Raw genomic sequence first — 17,763 nt, forward strand, 5'->3', positions numbered from 1 at the left:
TAGGGAGCTCAGGTGGCCCAGTGGGTAATGAGCTGTACTGCTAAACCAAAGGGAGGGTCTCTTGCGCGGTTCGAGGCCACCAGCAGCTCCTCAGAGAAAGATGGGCAGTCTCCTCCTGTGAAATTTACAGCCTCTGATAATCAACTGGAGGCTCGGCTATGAACTGGCTCTGTCTTGGGGGGCAATGAGTGTTCTTTTCTTAAGTGAAATTTGCTGCCCATCACTCATCTGCTTTGGACTTCAAACGGGCACTAATGAGTGCAAGCCAACTGCATGTGTAAATACACAGGATGCAGCTATAAAGTTGCCTTTTGAAGTTTACGTCACATGTGGAAATGAGATAGAGCTCTCATTTATATCTATTCAGAGCTACGCTGAATATGAGACCTGCTAATACTCACGCCCTTGCCCAGCTTCTAGCCAACATTCGTTCGTATAAAAATAAGTATTTACTCTTGCAGTACCCTTCCTTTATGTATCATGGAAAATAGGTTCTTTCTATGTTCTTTTTCTGGGCTTACCAATCAGATAAGAAACATCGTAACATCAAGATAAAACATTTTAAAAAACAAGGTTCTTAGTAGAAATGGATTTCTTTAAAAAATGTCTACTTTCAAAGCAGCAATTAGAAACTCTGTTCTTGTAACACATATAATAATACTGTTTATATCAAATTATGGACTTAAATAAGTTTCACTTAACAGTGTTTTTGTTCTTTTCGTGAAAAGAGAATACTGACTTCTGTGTTACTTGGCAGCTTCTCCATCCTTCCAGTTCCAAGGAATACAGAGGTCGCCGTCTTGCATGACAGAGTAGAAATGGGACACACAGAGATGCATCCCATGGAGGTAAGGCAATGACTGTTCAAGAAGTCTTTTACAGCAATCCACCATTTGTTTACTGGAAACGCTGGGCTCCTTATATAACTTCTCCAGGGAGAACTTCTTTGTTGAAGCCTTTATCAATTCATTTTCAATAACTTTTAACCTGTTGTATTAGAAAATAATGTTGCCATCAGTGATAACTTAAAAACCCAATAGGTTAAGAGCAGAAAGACATAGTGGTCACTGAAAGTGCAGGGAGTTAAGTTCTAGTCTGAGACACACAGGGTTGCCAGGAATCAGCATGGACTTGATGGTAATTCATCTGGGTTTGAAGGCATGAACATATTTATTCTAAGAGAGGGGAAGAGAATGTTTCAAAGAAGTACACTGAGTGCACATCAAAGCAGGATCTGGTCTACCACGCGAAACCCAGAAATCCAGGCTGCAGCAGAAACCCTGGTGTCCAGAGGGAGTACTGCAGTGCTCCAGCTAGTTCTGTAGCATGGTGCACTTTTAGCTAATTCAATTTATATGTATTTTGTAGAGTGCTCTGGTGGCCTAGTGGTAAGGTGCTGCACTGCAATCCCAAAGGCACGTGGTTTGAATCCTCCGCAGGAGGATAGGCGATCTCCCATGAATTCACTGCTTCTGAAAACCCGCCCCGGTGGTCAGCTATGAATTGGTTCTGACCTGAGGGCACACATCCACCTTTAAAGTATTTATGTTCTCACACCAACTTGCAGTATAAAAAAAAGTAAAAACTCTACATTCTCTATATATTAATCATTAAAATTATTAATAATGCTCCACAAGCCAACTGGAGAAGCAGCCCCTTCAATACGCTCTACAACAGTCTTAGGATAACTAAGGGATGGCTGCCAGGGTTTCCTTGGGTTGCCACACTTTTTCCTCTTTATTTTACACTAGTGCTTTTTTGAAATCTGTGGATGTTGAAGGCAACAAGGTAAGAAAAAGAAGGAATCAGATTGCTTCTACCACCACGCTGCTGAAAAAGTTGCCACAGATCTCAGATTCCACATCCCTGTTCTCTTTCTCTCTCCTCCTGGGAAGTCTCTGAGCCAGCTCCTTCCTGCTCCTGTCCCCAGGGCAACTCAACACTACTTGACATACTCCCACTGTCTGCTCCCTTGATATACCTGTCACCCCCAAGCCTCCCACTACAAACAAACTCCAAGATAAGAGAGAGGAGGCTTTCTCCATCTTACTCTCAACGGCACTCCCCCCAGCTGCCGACACACAGCTTCACAGTTTACGATGACTATATAAATGAATGAACTCATGGTTACGAAATCTCCTTGGGCATTATCTTCAGAAAAAGAACCCATTTGGGAAGAAAACACTCTCCTTTCTTCATAGTATATATATATAAGAGAGAACCAAGCAGCACTTTGATAAGAAACAGGAAATAGTTTGCTATAATGATTCCTTCAAAGAGATACAGAAGACACAGAAACGGGACTACTTTTTAACGAAAATGATGTTTTTCTTTTAAAATTCCTTCTCAATCTAATTAAGACAGGAATGAGGCTTTCTTGATAGCACTAAAGATCAATCCATCCAGTTGTTCTTATTGTTGTTGTTTGTTGTTATGTGCTGTTGAGTCACTTGCGACTCATAGCGACCCTATGTACAACAGCCCTAAACTCCACTCTGTCCTGTGCCAATCGCACTGTCTCTGACACTCCCATCCCAATTATCCCAGTCACTGAATCAATCCACCTCATAGAGGGCCTTCCTCTCCTGCGCTGTCCCTCCACCCTCCCAAGCATGATGTCCTTCTCCAAGGACTTGTGTCTCCTCACAACATGTCCAAAGTATGTTAGACGGAGCCTCAGAATCCTTTCCTCCAAGGAGCCACCTGGTTTGACCCTTTCCGGGACAAATTTGTTTGTTTTCCTAGCAGCCCATGGTATTCTCCATACTCTTCTCCAGCACCACAGCTCAAAGGCATCAATTCTCCTTCTATCCTCCTTGGTCATTGTCCAACTCTCTGATGCATAACAGGTGACTGCGAAGACCATGGCCTGTATCAGATGCACCTTAGTCTCCAGAGAGACACCACTGCTCTTCAGTACTTTGGAGAGGTCCCTAACAGCAGACTTTCCCATGGCAATGCGCCTTTTAATTTCCTGGCTGCTGGTGCCAAGACTGTTGACTGTGGAGCCAAGCAAACTAAAGCTGTGTACAATCTCAATCTCTTCACCATCCATCCTGATGCTGCCAATTGGTCCAGTGGTGAGAATCTTTGTCTTCTTGACATTGAGCCTCAATCCATATTGTAGGCTGCAGTCCTTGACGCTCTGCAGCCATCAAATAAAACTCATAGTGACATGATGGACAATAGATCTGAACCCTGTCCTCTCCTGTGCCATCCTCACAATCTCTGACACACCTGAGTCCACTGCTGCTGTCACTGTCAATCTCTCTTGCCAAGGATCTTCCTCTCTTTTGCTGACCCTTCACTTTTCCAAGCAGCATGTCCCTTTCCAAGGAACAGCTTCTCCTAGCAACATGCCCCAGAATATGTAGTAATAGATTTTTTCCTCTCCCCCTGGTGACCAGTCTGCTCCATCTCTGACATTTTCATTTTGAGATTAATTTTAAAAAAATAAGAAATCTTTCTAAAACTGAGGCAGATGTTGATAAGATTGAGTTTATACTTGGAGATGACACTGCAAGCATTCAGGGTAGTATCGCTATAGAAGGTTACCATATTTACAGACCAGCCTTGTCAAATCTCTTGCAGAACAAGGTGGGGAATAAAGAAGTACAAGAGATTCCCAAACAAGTAACCTGCCCAAGTTTCATACAATCAGAACGTCCCGTGTTCATCAGCTGAATCCCTGACCCTTAAACATGACACTGAAGGATGTAAGCCAGGGCAGCAGTACTCACTCTTCCTTTTTCTTCAGATTCTCTCTTGCCTGCTCGGCTTTGGTGAGAATGAACCACTGGAGGCTGGCTGGGTCGCAGAGGACTGGGATGTTAAAATGCCCGAGTTCATGCAAGCTGGGAGCGTATCTGTCACTGAAATTAAGCATAGGGTAACTTTAAGCATACAGTAATTCTCTCTCACCTGTTTCTCCAAGAGAATGATTCTGAGTCACTAAAAAAAGAATGAGATACCATCTCACTCCAATAACAGTGGCAAAGTTTAACAGGGTAGAAAGTAATAAATGTTGGAGAGGATGTGGCGAGATAGGAACGCTCATACATTTGCTAGTGGGATTGTAAAGGTTATAACCATTCTGAAAGGCAGTTTGATGCTTCCTCAAAAAGCTGAACATAGAAACTCCATATGACCAAGCTAGCTATTCCACTGTTTGGGGAAGCTGAACATAGAAACTCCATATGACCAAGCTAGCTATTCCACTGTTTGGAATATATCCTGAGAAAATGAGAACTGAGGCACAAACGGAGACTTGTACACCAATGTTCACAGTAGCATTATTCACTATAATAAGAAGATGGAAACAGTCCAGATGTCCAACCACAATCGAATGGATTAAGAAATTATGGTACATTCATACAATGGAATACTATGTGGCACACAGGAGCAATGATTCTGTAAATTATTACCTAGCTTTGGAGGGACTGGAGAGCATTATGCTGCGTGAACTAACTCAGTCCCACAAGGACAAATACTGTATAAAACTATTATTGTAGAATGAGTATAAGGATCAAAGAAGGGGAGGGTGGAAGCCGAGGGATGAGCGTGTGAGCGTGTGTGGGAGGTTGGGGGGTGGGGGTTAATCATGTGGTTGCACATTTTCATGGAGGGGTGGTGAGGAAAATTGGAAGAATCTGGTCTGAAAAACAGTGTTTTAGAATTTTGTAAATAAACGAGTATAATTTTAAAAAAAAGTGAAGAAAGAAATCTACTGGAGATATACCTTAGGAATATAGAAAAACTGACTTTTCTTTTTGCTGACTTCCCAAAAAACATATTTGGTCAGAATGACCACATACTTCCTAGCTCTGTGACCTTCTTCATCTGTGAAATGGGGATAGTATTCACTAGTACGGTTTTGAGACCTGCATAATATTAACTCTTACGTACTAAGTGCATATAATGTACATAAAACCCCTCTACCATTTAGGCAATTCCAAATAATAGTGTGACCTTTCATTGGTTAGTCAAGGATGTAAATCTTTATGGGAGGAAATGGCCCATCTTTCTCCTTGGAGCAGCTGGTGGAGTTGAACTTGTGACCTTCTGATCATATGGGCAACAAGATTGTACTATGTCACTAAAGCTCCTTTTTTTTTTTTAAATTTCATTACTTTTTGTGTGTACTGTCAAATCAGATCTGACTGATACAGGAGGAGATCGTTCCTCCTTCTCCAGCAGAGCATCTGGTGCAAAGCTCCTTATAATGCTTGTAGTACTAAGTATACTGACATTTAAGCACAGTGGCTAGCAAACTTTATGTACACAAAAGAAATGATGGTTATGGATTTAATAAGAGCTTAGTGCTATAAAGTTTTCCATAAGACTGACATTGCCCAGGAAGTGGATTTAAAATCACAAAATGTTCCAGAGATTTAATCCTTTGATGGTGGCTTTTCTAATGTGGAAATGAGTACTACTACTGACCAAAGAGGTAATGTTAAAAAAAAAGAGGTAATGTTCTTTTTCTTAAGTTCTAAGAATTGTACACAGAAATAAGAGAAATTGAACCTATTCAGACAAACAGCCCACTTAAACAAAGACATGAGAGTAATCTTCCTGGTTTATTTTTATGATTATTATTATTTAATCTTCCTGTTTTAGACACCCACCTGTTAAGGATCATTTGTAAACCACGCAGGCTTCGAGGATGGAAAGGTATTCTGTTTTTCAACAGTCTGTTATAGAACACATCAAGGAGAGAGTAATACTCTTCGAGTGTCAGCACCGGCTGTAACTCTTCAACATAAACGACTTGGATGCCACCCAGAAGATAGCTTATCTGGTCTTCTAAAAGGATCAGCCTTCTCTGAAGGTCAAAATAACTTGGCAATCTTTCAAAAAGCTACAATTTTACAAGAAGAAAGAAAAAGAAATACACACCTTTATGTTACTGAGAACATTCAATTCCCAGGAATGCTATCTGAAAATTTCAACAAGATTCTTTCCACAAAATTAATTTCCTATAGGAAAGCTCAAGTAAGAGAGAAGAAGAAGATAATATAACATTGAAAATACTAATGTTCAAATACAATACTGAAAATATGAGGAATTCTTAGTTAGATAATAAAGAGCTACAGAAAAAAGAAATCTGCTTCAATGAAAATAATTTCTAAGTGGTGCTGGAGAAGAGTACTGAATGTACCATGGACTGCCAAGAAAACAAACAGATTCAACCTGGAGAGGGTTAAACCAGGCTGCTCCTTGGAGGCAAGGATTCTGGGGCTTCGCCTGACATACTTTGGACATGTTGTAAGGAGACAGGTCTTTGGAGAGGGCCATCATGCTGAGCAGAGTGGAGGGACAGCGCAGGAGGGGAAGACCCTCTATGAGGTGGATTGATTCAGTGACTGGGGTAATCGGGATGGATGTGTCAGAGGCAGTGAGATTGGCACAGGATAGAGCACAGTTTAGGGCTGTTGTCCATAGGGTCGCTATGAGTTGCAAGTGACTCGACGGCACATAACAACAACAATATTAGTATAATGATGGACAAATTGTGTACACTCGAGAAACAGATCCTCACCTATTTAGACAACTGATATTTGAGAAAGAGCAAAGGGAATTAGTGGAGAAAGGACAGCTTCTTAAGAAATGATGTTGCAACAATTAACTATTAGATACCAAAACCAAACCCAAACCACTTAGATTTGTATTTCTACTATCCACAAAAATTAACTCAAAAGGAGTCATAGGCCTAAGAACCCTGAAATTATGAAAGTTTTCAAAGAAAATAGAGTAGAAAATTGTTGTGACATAGGGTTAGTCAAATACTTCTTAGACAACATAGCAAAAATACAATCCATGAAAGAAAAAAATGAATAAAACAGAACTTTATCAAAATAAAACCCAAAACAATAAAACTAACTTCCACCCTTTGAAGAGCAAAATTAAGAGGGTGAAAAGATGAGTCCCAGAATGGGGAAAAATATTTGCAAATCACACAGCTGATTCTAAACAGAAATTCCTGTATTTAGACTCACAAAGAACCCTCCAACTCCATAATTTGAAAGCAACAATTTAATTAAGAACTAGGGTAAGGAGCAAAGATTTAAACAGACATACCACTAAAGAAGCATGTGGGTGGCAAAGAGGCGAGTGAAAAAGACACTCAACATCATTACTTAGAAACGCAGATTAAACCACTGTGAAATGTCACACAGATCCCCTGAGGAAAAAACTCAACAAAACCCCAACTGACCCCTTACAAGTTTTTCCACAATAAAATAAATGAAATAAAATTTTAAAAAACCCCCAAAACAAACAAAAAAAGCCCCAAACCCAACTGATGTCTAGCCAGTGCTGACTCACAGCAAACAGCTGTCAGGTCCCCGAGGCTGATAATCTATGGGAGTAGACTGCCTCGTCTTTTCCCCATGGGGTGGCACACCACCCGACACAACACACTCTGTGCCACCAGGGCTCCTCACACCTCCAATGTTGTTGTTGTTGTTAAGTGCTGTTGAGTTGTAAATGACTCATAGTGATCCTATGAACAGAAGACCTGAACACTTGTATAACTCTCATCATTTCTCCAAGTTCACTGAGTTCCAATGTTGTTGTTGTTGTTGTTTTTGATTGCCTTTGAGTCAAACACGACTCATAGCGACCCTATGAATGAAAGACCTGAACATTTGTATAACGTTCATTGTTTCTCCTAGTTCACTGAGTTCCAATGTTGTTGTTGTTGATTGTCTTCGAGTCAAACAAGACTCATAGCAACCCTATGAACAAAAAGCTTGAAGACCCTCTACAACTATTGACATTTATCAAAGTTCATAGGGTTTCCGGAGGCAGGCTATTTAGGAAGTGGATGCCACTCCTGCTTCCAAACAGGACAGCTAAAATGTAAAAGATGACCATCCATGACAGTTTTAAAATAAGTTAAATGTAATCTGTTGTGTATCATATGATCCAGACATCTTCTTACAGACAAGGCATTATATACGCACACAGACACTTGTATACAAAAAGTTCTCATCATCTTTCTGTGAACTGTCAAAAATGGAAAAAAACACAATTCCCATCAACAGGAGAATGGACAAAAACATTTACAGTCCAATGATGCTTGATGTGGTATAAAATGGAATGAACTCTTGATGTATATGACAACATCGGTCAAGCACAAAATAATTATGATGAGTGAAGACTGACCAGAGAGCATATCGTCTGATTCTAGCTACACAAAACCCTGGAAAGTACACACTAATTTACAGTGAGAGAAAGCAGACCAGCAGGTAGAGGGGCAGAAGGAATGGGAGGTTTACCAAGGGCCACGAGGACCTGTCAGAGGACGATGGGAGGCTTGCTAATGTGACTGTAGTTTCTCACTGGTGTCTTTAAGGAAGTTTAACTACATGGCATCAAACATCTCCTTTGAGAACAGAGGAAGTGATAATTACAAATATTTCCTTTAGTTCATGACATGGTATCATTCACCGTTTTAAAAAGAAGTTCACTGGCCACAATTCAAAGGCATGCCCTTGGTTTTCAGCCTTTTCTTACTTTTGTCCAGTGATGATGGACGTCCATTGTCCCCAGCATCACGTGGCCCACGGCACTCATCCCGGACCGGTCTGTAAATATCAGTGTGCATCCTGGGGGTGACAAATCCATGGGTCACTGTCCAGAGAGGCAGCAGTCTTTTGACAGTTGTGCAAATAAACACATAAATTTAGTGTGGAAATAAAGGATTAAATTCAGTAGAAGTTTAAAGGAGAATTTTATGTCACTGCGTTTTTCAAAGATTTAAACATTCAGTTGTGAGAAGGTTCATCTCTGAAAAGACTTTGAACACTTTGTTTGCCCCTACAGTTTGGAGGTGATATTTGAGAAGAATATTGGATGACGTTTACCTTTTGCAGTTTTAAGAGTTTCCAAGTTCTGCTGTGCTAATCGGCCTAAACTATGCAGCTGGCTACAGCGATGGGCGATCCCCCAGCTCCTCTGCCACCTAGGCCAACAGAGCACACAGGCCATTAGCAGCCAGCCTCCCTGAAGGAGGAAGCAGGCAAACTGCTGAATTGCGGTCCACAAAGTCTTTTCTTTCTGAAGGAGGCACACAGCATGTTTTAAACTGACTTCAGCTCTCCAAACTAGCTGAGTTTTCAAGATGCAACCAAACAAAACCCGACTTATTTACTAGGATATGCCAAAGACATTATGACTTGTGCCCAGAGTTTTTAAAGAAGTAAATGCACAATATTCAAAAGAAAAGGACAAAATAGGAAAAGTGAAACAAGACTCTTTTTCTCATTCATGCATATTGTAAAATAATAAAGGTTTTGTTTTATATTTATGTCTTAATTAAGGGTGCCAATTAGGTTTATCAGATTCTTTTTCATACTACAGGAAATGATTTTTACGACATGGAATTGTCTAATTTTATGAATATTACATTTTAGCAACAAAATGCAACCTGCTGTCCACACAACACCACCGGGGCCTCGCTGGACTTAATGATGTTCAGAAAATGCAGCTTGCGGTCCTCCTCTACAACTTACTAACCCCCTGTCCCTGAGCGAGCTGCTTTAACGTTACTATAGCTTTCTGCTCATGGTGAAAAATGGGGGCATTTCCTACTTTACATGGAGTGTGAATCACGTGAGAAAAGATATGTGACGGAGCCAGGCACTCAAAACCCTCAGGTCTCTACTTCATCTCACACTGATTCTTGTGAAAGTCATTTCTGATAAAATGAAAAGGATCAAAGAAAAATTTATCCCTCTAACTCACAACTCAAAAACTGAGATATTTCAGAATTAACATGAATTTTGATTAGTTATAATTTAATATATTTAAGAGCTAAAGTATTAAGTGGTGTTTTCTTAATACATGGTCTCCCACACAGGCTGTTTAAAAGTAAAAATGATGTGATTAGTCATAATTTTTCTGATTTTTAAAAAATTATTATTTTGTGTTTGTGTACTATAAAATTGGATCTGATCATTACAGGAGGAGATTGCCCCTCCTTCTCCAGCAGAGCATCTGGTGGAGTTGAACCATGTACTTTGGGGATTACAGTGTAGCTTCTTGCCAGTGGCTACCAGAGCTCCCTTAATTTTTCTGATTTATATAAGTGGAGTCTTCTGCCTATGGTCTTACACATTTTGGTCTCGGGACCCTTTACACTCTTAAAAAAAAATAGAAAATCTCAATGAAATGTTATTTATGTGGTACATTTGCTGATATTTACCATATTAGATATGGGAAATTTCTCCACAAAACTATAAAATTGTAGATATGTTAATGTCTTTTTATGTTTAAGAAATATTTTCATTTTCCTATTTCTAGTTAGCTTTAACAGACATTTAAAAATATATACTAGGGGGAGCTCTGGTGGCCTAGTGGTAAGGAGCTGCAACTACAATCCCAGAGGTGCATGGTTCGAATCCACCAGATGCTCTGCCGGGAGAGGAGGGACAATCTCCTCCTGTACCAGTCAGATCTGATTTGACGGTACACGCACACACACACAAAAAAAATTTCAAAAAAAAATATACTAGAACAAAAAAGAAAAAAATGTATACTAGAAAAAAGTTTTTTCATGCACACGAATTTATTTTATAAGCTGTTATGTTCCTTTTTTAAAAAAACAACCTTACAATTTTAGTTTTAGTAGTTAGAAAAGTCTATGTTACTTGACTAAGGAGCAGGACAAACATCTCTAAATCAAAGCTTGTTCTGCACACTAGAGATCAAAGAGCTCAGATATTCCACATCCAAAGGTCTTTTTCTGAAATATTAGTTTATCTTAAAATGTTGCTATTGATTATCAACCACAGAAAAGCTGGTTTTTTAACAGGGAGTAAGTACCTTTATGGGTAGGTAGATTCAGTTTTACAAATCCTTAACTCTATTTTTAAAAATAAATTTTAGCGTACATTTTTCCTCCCCCTCAGCATATATTTTTATATAGTTCTATTTCTAATATATTTTAAAAATCAGGACATATCACTTAGAACTAAAGGGCATAACATCTCTTTAAACTATTTTTCCATATTTTATTTTATTTATTTTTTTATTTTTGTGTGCATGTACCGTCAAATCAGATCTGACTGGTACAGGAGGAGATTGTCCCTCCTTCCCCGGCAGAGCATCTGGTGGCTTCGAACCATGTGCCTCTGGGATTGTAGTTGCAGCTCCTTGCCACTAGGCCACCAGAGCTCCCCTCCATATTTTATCTTACTACTCATTTTTACTTTGCTATTTATTATCAATATATGCCATTTAAAATATGATGAAATATTAAGAATATTTGGATAATCAGTCTATATTTTGAGATATTTAATTCAAGGCAAATGCACCATTTTGAATAATTTACCCTTTGCTTTTCTTTTTTTAGATTCTTTTATACCAAACTCACACGATGCAGGCATAATTACTTTTATACTATGTGTAAGGAAAAAGATACATGTTTTTATAAATTTATCACTCAAAATAATTAATTACTATGCCAAAAATCTCAGCATTTAAGTCTTGCTTCAATCTTTTCAACAAGTAATTGATGTTTTCTTACACAGATAGCTTTCCTAAGAAGATAATTGAAGAATATTTCTTTATTAGCATAATTAACATTAAAGATGCAAATACTTGGGTGCTGAAAGTTTCACCAACAGGCAACATGACCCTTATTTATTTTAATCTCTAAACACAGTCTATTACCTGATATCTGAGAGCTGCAACTGATGAGAGAGTTCACTTTTCAGACGATCAAGTTCTTTCCTAAGTGGCAAACTCTCCCTCAGCTTTTTAATGGCACTTTTTTCATTGCTATCTAGCCAGGATCTACAAAGGAAAAAATGGAAAGATTTGTACCAATACTAACTATGATACCAAAATTCCTACTACTAAGATGTGCATTATCTGAAAATAAGCCCCAAATCAAATTAGAGTTTTCAATAAAATTTTCACCAAATTATGTTCTACCAAATCTATTCATGAAGGATAAGCATCTATATTCACAAATACATTGCTTGGAAAACTGCAAGAACCTATTAAATAACATTGTAGTTGTTGCTAATTGCTGCTGAGTTGAGCACGACTCATAGCGACCCAATGAACAAAAAACTTGAAGTGTTTCAGTCTTAATACTCAAGTTATTATAACTGATTTAATAAAATTAAATTTCAATGACACCAACTTGTCACTAGATTTCCAGAGAAGGGGATACCATATTATTATTATTATTTTTTAAGGTTAAGGACATTTCAAAACTTCTTACTGACATCTGAATATGGAATGTGTGGCGAATTGCTTCAATGAACAAATGTCTCCTTTGCCACGGCATCAGAACAAGATAGATTAATGGAAGAATCTTAATCAAAAGAGGAGAAACGTACAACACAATTTCACATTTCTTCCGCAATTCAGAATTCCTAGAGCTATGAAGGGTGCACACACCTTTAACGTTAAAGATGCGTTAGTATCTTTACTAGTAACGTTAGTATCCTAAGATATCTTTAAACCTGGACCGACAAATATCCCCTCAAGTCATTTTAAAATCAATCCTTTAGTTTAACTAATAAAAAATAGTCTGCCTTGAGCATTATGGTTTTTTTTATGCGCAACCGACAACAGTTTGTACCTTTTTATGGTTAAATATGGTCATACACTGCTCCAATGTAGGAATATACCATATTTTGTGTGTCCATAACTGAGAAATTATATATTTTCACTTGCCTTTTAAAAAAATTAATAAGTAGTAATGAATCAATGGAACTCCTGTGGCTTAATGGTAAGAAGTTGAGATACCAACCAAAAGGTATAGGGTTCGAATCCACCAACTGCTCCACAGGTAAAAGGTGGGCAATCTCCTTCTGGGCAGTTTACAGCCTCTGAAAACCCTCTGGAGGTTGAGCTGTGAGTTGGCTCTGACTTGATGGTACACTAGATGGCCTGGTATAGTGCTAGCTGGGTGGCTGCTGAGATCAGAGTCCAGGCAAGACTGAGCACCCTGTGCAAACAGAGAATTCTGCCCAGTCCCTGTGGAGGAGATACTGGATGCCCTCTCCAAACAGAAGTTTCCTCCTGGGCTCCCACCGGAGAACTCTGGTCTTAGTTTAAAGATAAAAAGCTCACCCATTGTTATGCTGACAACACTTAAGTATAAGGAAACTATAGTCTCATGATTTCGAATTTATTTTTATTATTTTTGGCTTAAACTAAATGAAAACCATTGGGAGACAGAGAAAGGGGCCTTTTCACAGTGCTAAGTGGTGAGAGGACCTCTGCCTAAACCTTCCTCCTTTTCAGAGTTCATTTTCTCGTGTCCCTGTTTTCTTTCACATCCAGTTAACAACAGCTCACAGCAACAACAACAATAAACTAGCAAAAAAAACCACAGCTGCAATTTATTAGCTTCAGACTCATGGCGATGCCAACGGTGTGAAAACAGAACTCTGCTCCGTGAGGTTCTTTGTGGCTAATTTTCAGTACTAGATGACCGGGTCTTGTTCCTAGTTTCACTTGCTCTGGAAGCTCTTCTGAAACCTGTCCGGTGTCATGGCAACACACAATCTGCAACGGACAGACTAGGGGTGGTTCTGCAGGAGGCGCACTGGTCAGAAATGGAACATGGTGCCCTTCAAGGAAAGAGCCCTGGTGGAATAAAGGGTCAGGTGGGAGCCGAAAGGTCTGAACCCCTGAGCTGCTCTGTGGGAGTAAGATGTGGCAGCAAGCTTCTGTAAAGATTTCTAGCCATCACGCTTTACAGAAAGAAACCTTACGGGTCAGTTCTGCTCTGCCTACAGGCTTTATTAAGCGTGTGGATCTGGTTGGTGTGGTTTTCTCTCCTACAAGGAAGGAGAGAATTCTACCAAATTCTACAGAACCACAAATGTCCTCTGCTTGGACATAACACCTGAAAGGACCAATCCTTACAGAAGGACATCGTGCTTGGAGGAGTGGAAGGACAGCACAGGAGAGGAAAAGCCTGGATGAGATGGACTGACTCAGTGACTGTGGCCTTTGGGTCAGGTGTGTTGGAGATGGTGAGGTTGGCTCAGGACAGGACAGGGTCAGGGCCGTTGTTCATAGGGTCTGTACGAGTTGTCGTGGATTCAACGGCACAAGACAATAACAGCAGTAGGTATAAATAGGTGTTTTTGCGGGCTGTGTCCCAACGTATACAAAGCTGAGGACCCTTTCTTCTAGATCATTCTTATGGCAAATTATTTAACCTCCCTCTGTAGCCTCTGGGTATAACTTACATCATTCACTTGTGCATTTCTAAACCAGTTTTTAGATTCAATAGCCTCTTACCTGCCATGACTGGTTCTCATCCCCCCCTTCTCTCTGTCTCATTACCTCTGTTTTACCATTAAATGATCATTCTCACATGTCATGCATTTAGGGAAGTGACTTAACCACCACTTACACATATAGATTGCTATACCACAGGTGGGTGATCACAGAGATCTGCCTCCACACACATACTTGCCTCTTTACTGTATCGCACCCCACCACACTCCTGTCTCACCTTATTTGGGATCTAGCTAGCTAACACAGGGAGGAATTCCTGAGAGAATACAGATAATCCACAGAGCTGCCAGTCAGCGAGTGCACAGGAAGGATAACTGACCACATCACAAGGAGTAAGAACCCTCTGGTTAGCCTCTGGACTCAGCAGATGGGACAAAAGGGTCATCACTGTTCTTCTTGGAGCTCACAAAGGACTATCAAAATTAAAATCATTAAAAAGCTCACAAACAAGGTACATCCAGAGAGAGAGAAATATTTTATACAAGGTTTTATAATGAAAAATTATCCTTTCTTAATGATCTCTTCCAAATTATGTTTTAAATGTTTTCCTCATCTTTTCACATATTTGTGTTGTTGTTATGTGCCGTCGAGTTGCTTGCGACTCATAGCGACCCTATGTACAATGGCCCTAAACTCTGCTCTATCCTGTGCCAATCGCACTGCCCCTGACACACCCATCCTGATTATCCCAGTCACTGAATCAATCCACCTCATAGAGGGCCTTCCCCTCCTGCGTTGTCCCTTCACCCTCCCAAGCATGATGTCCTTCTCCAAGGACTGGTCTCTCCTCACAACATGTCCAAAGTATGTTAGACAGAGCTTCAGAATCCTTGCCTCCAAGGAGCCACCCGGTTTAACCCTTTCCAGGACAAATCTGTTTGTTTTCCTAGCAGTCCATGGTACTCTCAATACTCTTCTCCAGCACCACAGCACAAAGGCATCAATTCTCCTTCTATCCTCCTTGGTCACTGTCCAACTATCTGATGCATAACAATATAAGTTCTTCAAAACTCAAACTCAATGCCATCAAGCTGGAGCCAAATAATAGCTGACCCTCTAGTGGGTTTTCAGGGGCTGTAAAGGGCACAGGTGAAGACTGCCCATTTTTCTCCCACAGAGCAGCTGGTGGACTGGTCTTTGGGTTGGCAGCGCAATGCCTTATCCACTAGATCACAAAAGCTCTCTTAAAAGTTACCACCCTTAAGGATATTATCAGTGAACTTACGGTAAAATGGGAAATGCCTAACACATAAAGGTTTCTGGCTTGGGCAGAGCTTTCCTTCATATGCCTAAGGCATCCTAAGTAAAATTTAAATCCTTAATGAACAAAATTAGAACCAAACCAAACTATCACCCATGAAAATTTTGTACAAAAGGTCAAAAGTGAAATACATTTCAAATTATTCTGGCAATTTAAACCAAGAGAATACAGTATATTTTCCATGATTGTTACTGGATTAACTACCTATATTATATTGATAGAATTGCTTTTCCTGGAAAAAAATGAGCCTTTAGTTTTAAACGTGAGCTTCACGTCAGAGTTGAGTGAAATAAAGACGTTAACATACATGAGGGTTGTTTCCATCCTTGACACCTGCTCGAGGTCTTCCTCAGGGTCCTTAAATCCGGTGAAGGAGTAATAAGATTTGTCCCATTTGATGGGCCGGTCTGGCATCCTCCTGCCTTCCTTGTGAGGCTGGGACTGCACCTGAGCACTCAAGCTTTGGATATGCTTGGTGGATAAACTGCAGGAGTTGAGAATATCGAGCACGGTGGTCAGCAGGTCTCTGGTGTGCAAAGTAAACCTCACGGTCCGGAATCCTGGAGAAGAGAATGGCCCCTGTTAACGCAGCTGATCTCTGACTTTAACATTAAAAAAACAACAATCTCTCATTCAACATTTATAAAGTCAGTGTCTTCCAAAAGCTCTTTAACACTGGTTAAAATTCATGTAGAAAGAGAAAACTACTTTCCTCTCCTAAAACTGGACTGTTGTTATGTGCCATTGAGTCGCCTGTGACTCATAGTGACCCTATGTACAACAGCTCTGAAGCCTGCCCTGTCCTGAGCCAGTCTCACTTGACTCCAACACACCTACCACCATTACCACAGTTACTATGTCAATCCATCTTGTCCAGGGTCTTCCTCTCCTGTGCTGTCCCTCCACCTTACCAAGCAAAATGTCTTTTTCTAGGGACTGGTCCCTCTTGGCCATGTGCTCAAAGTATGTGAGATGGAGCTTCAAAATCCTTGCCTCTAAGGAGAAACTTAGTTTCACTCTCTCCAAGACAGACTTGTTTGTTTTCTAGGCGGTCCATGGTATGTTCAACATTATTCTCCAGCACCACAATTCAAAGGGATCAATTTTTCTGTCATCCTTAGTCATTGTGCAGCTCTGTGAGGAGGCCTGAGTCAGGCACACCTTAGTCTCTAGAATGACATCATTACTCTTTAGTACTATGGGGAGGTCCCTGACAGCAGACTTCCCAATGCAATTTGTCTTTTGATTTCCTAAATGCCTTATTTTTACCTTCAGGAATTCCTCTTCCTTTAAATTAATTCTCAAGTCCCTAATCTTTCAGTTAGCATCCCAACACTTAACATATTACACTAGCAGTAGCATAGTTTTCAGAACTTTATTTTTTTATATGTATGACAATTAACAATCTGGAACTGGACAAGCATTGCAAAGTGAAATGATCAAAGGGGAGGAAGGAAAATGTAAGATGTTGAGAAACAATGTCATTGCTTGGTTTAAAGACCAAGAATTGCCTGATCCAAAGCACGGTCTCTTCAACCACTTGCTGTGCATCCGAAAACTGTTCAATGACCAAGGATGACAGAAAAGTTATGAGCTGTGGTGTCAGAGAAGTGCGCTGAATGGACTGTCAAAAGAACAAACCAGAATGTCCCCAAGAAAGTGCAACCAGGGCATTCCCTGGAAGCAAAGATGGCAAAGCTCTGTCATATATTTTAGGGATGTTGTCAGAGGAGCCAGTTCTTTGAAAGGTGGAAAGTCAACAAAGGAGAGGAAAACCATCCACGGGAAGGACTGACACAGTGTCTGCAACAGCGGACTCAAATATATGAGGATGGTGCCAGGGGGTGGTCCACAGGGTCATTATGAGAGGTAGTCGACTTGATGGCACCTCATAACATGTCCCTCTTGCCTAACAACGAATCATTACATAGTTTCCCCTACTCTGTATATTTTTCCTAAGGTGCTATTGTTGTTGCTGATGCACTTGATCGACTCCAACTCAAAGCAATCCTATGTCCAAGAGATTGAAACTGCACTACCATGCACCAACCTTCACTCTCCAGTGTTTTTTAATCCACTGTGGCAGTCAATGCACCAATTCATCAATTCCACCTCCTTGGAACTTCCACCCTTCCAGGCATAATTGCTCCCACCAAGACTGGACCCTTGTGATGGCGTGCTCAAAGTAAGATGTTGCCTAATCATCCTTGGCTCCAATGAACACA

The 17,763-nt window shown here is 40.3% G+C and overlaps 1 protein-coding gene across 1 annotated transcript in view; it reads right to left on the reverse strand.

Annotated features, from left to right (window-relative positions):
* Positions 1-746: 746 nt before the first annotated feature.
* The window catches only part of TCAIM (T cell activation inhibitor, mitochondrial), a 35,567-nt gene continuing 18,550 nt past the window's right edge, over positions 747-17,763 (reverse strand). The window contains exons 4-10 of the mRNA XM_006893054.1: positions 15,846-16,098; positions 11,680-11,802; positions 8,871-8,968; positions 8,521-8,612; positions 5,628-5,860; positions 3,741-3,872; positions 747-987 (exon numbers count right to left, since the gene is read on the reverse strand). Of these exons, the coding sequence (XP_006893116.1) occupies positions 747-987; positions 3,741-3,872; positions 5,628-5,860; positions 8,521-8,612; positions 8,871-8,968; positions 11,680-11,802; positions 15,846-16,098 (1,172 nt within the window). The remainder of the gene's footprint in view (positions 988-3,740; positions 3,873-5,627; positions 5,861-8,520; positions 8,613-8,870; positions 8,969-11,679; positions 11,803-15,845; positions 16,099-17,763) is intronic.

This window comes from Elephantulus edwardii, unplaced genomic scaffold (assembly GCF_000299155.1).
Source record: "Elephantulus edwardii isolate Elephantulus edwardi_28Jun2011 unplaced genomic scaffold, EleEdw1.0 scaffold00121, whole genome shotgun sequence".
Taxonomy (NCBI): Eukaryota; Metazoa; Chordata; class Mammalia; order Macroscelidea; family Macroscelididae; genus Elephantulus; species Elephantulus edwardii.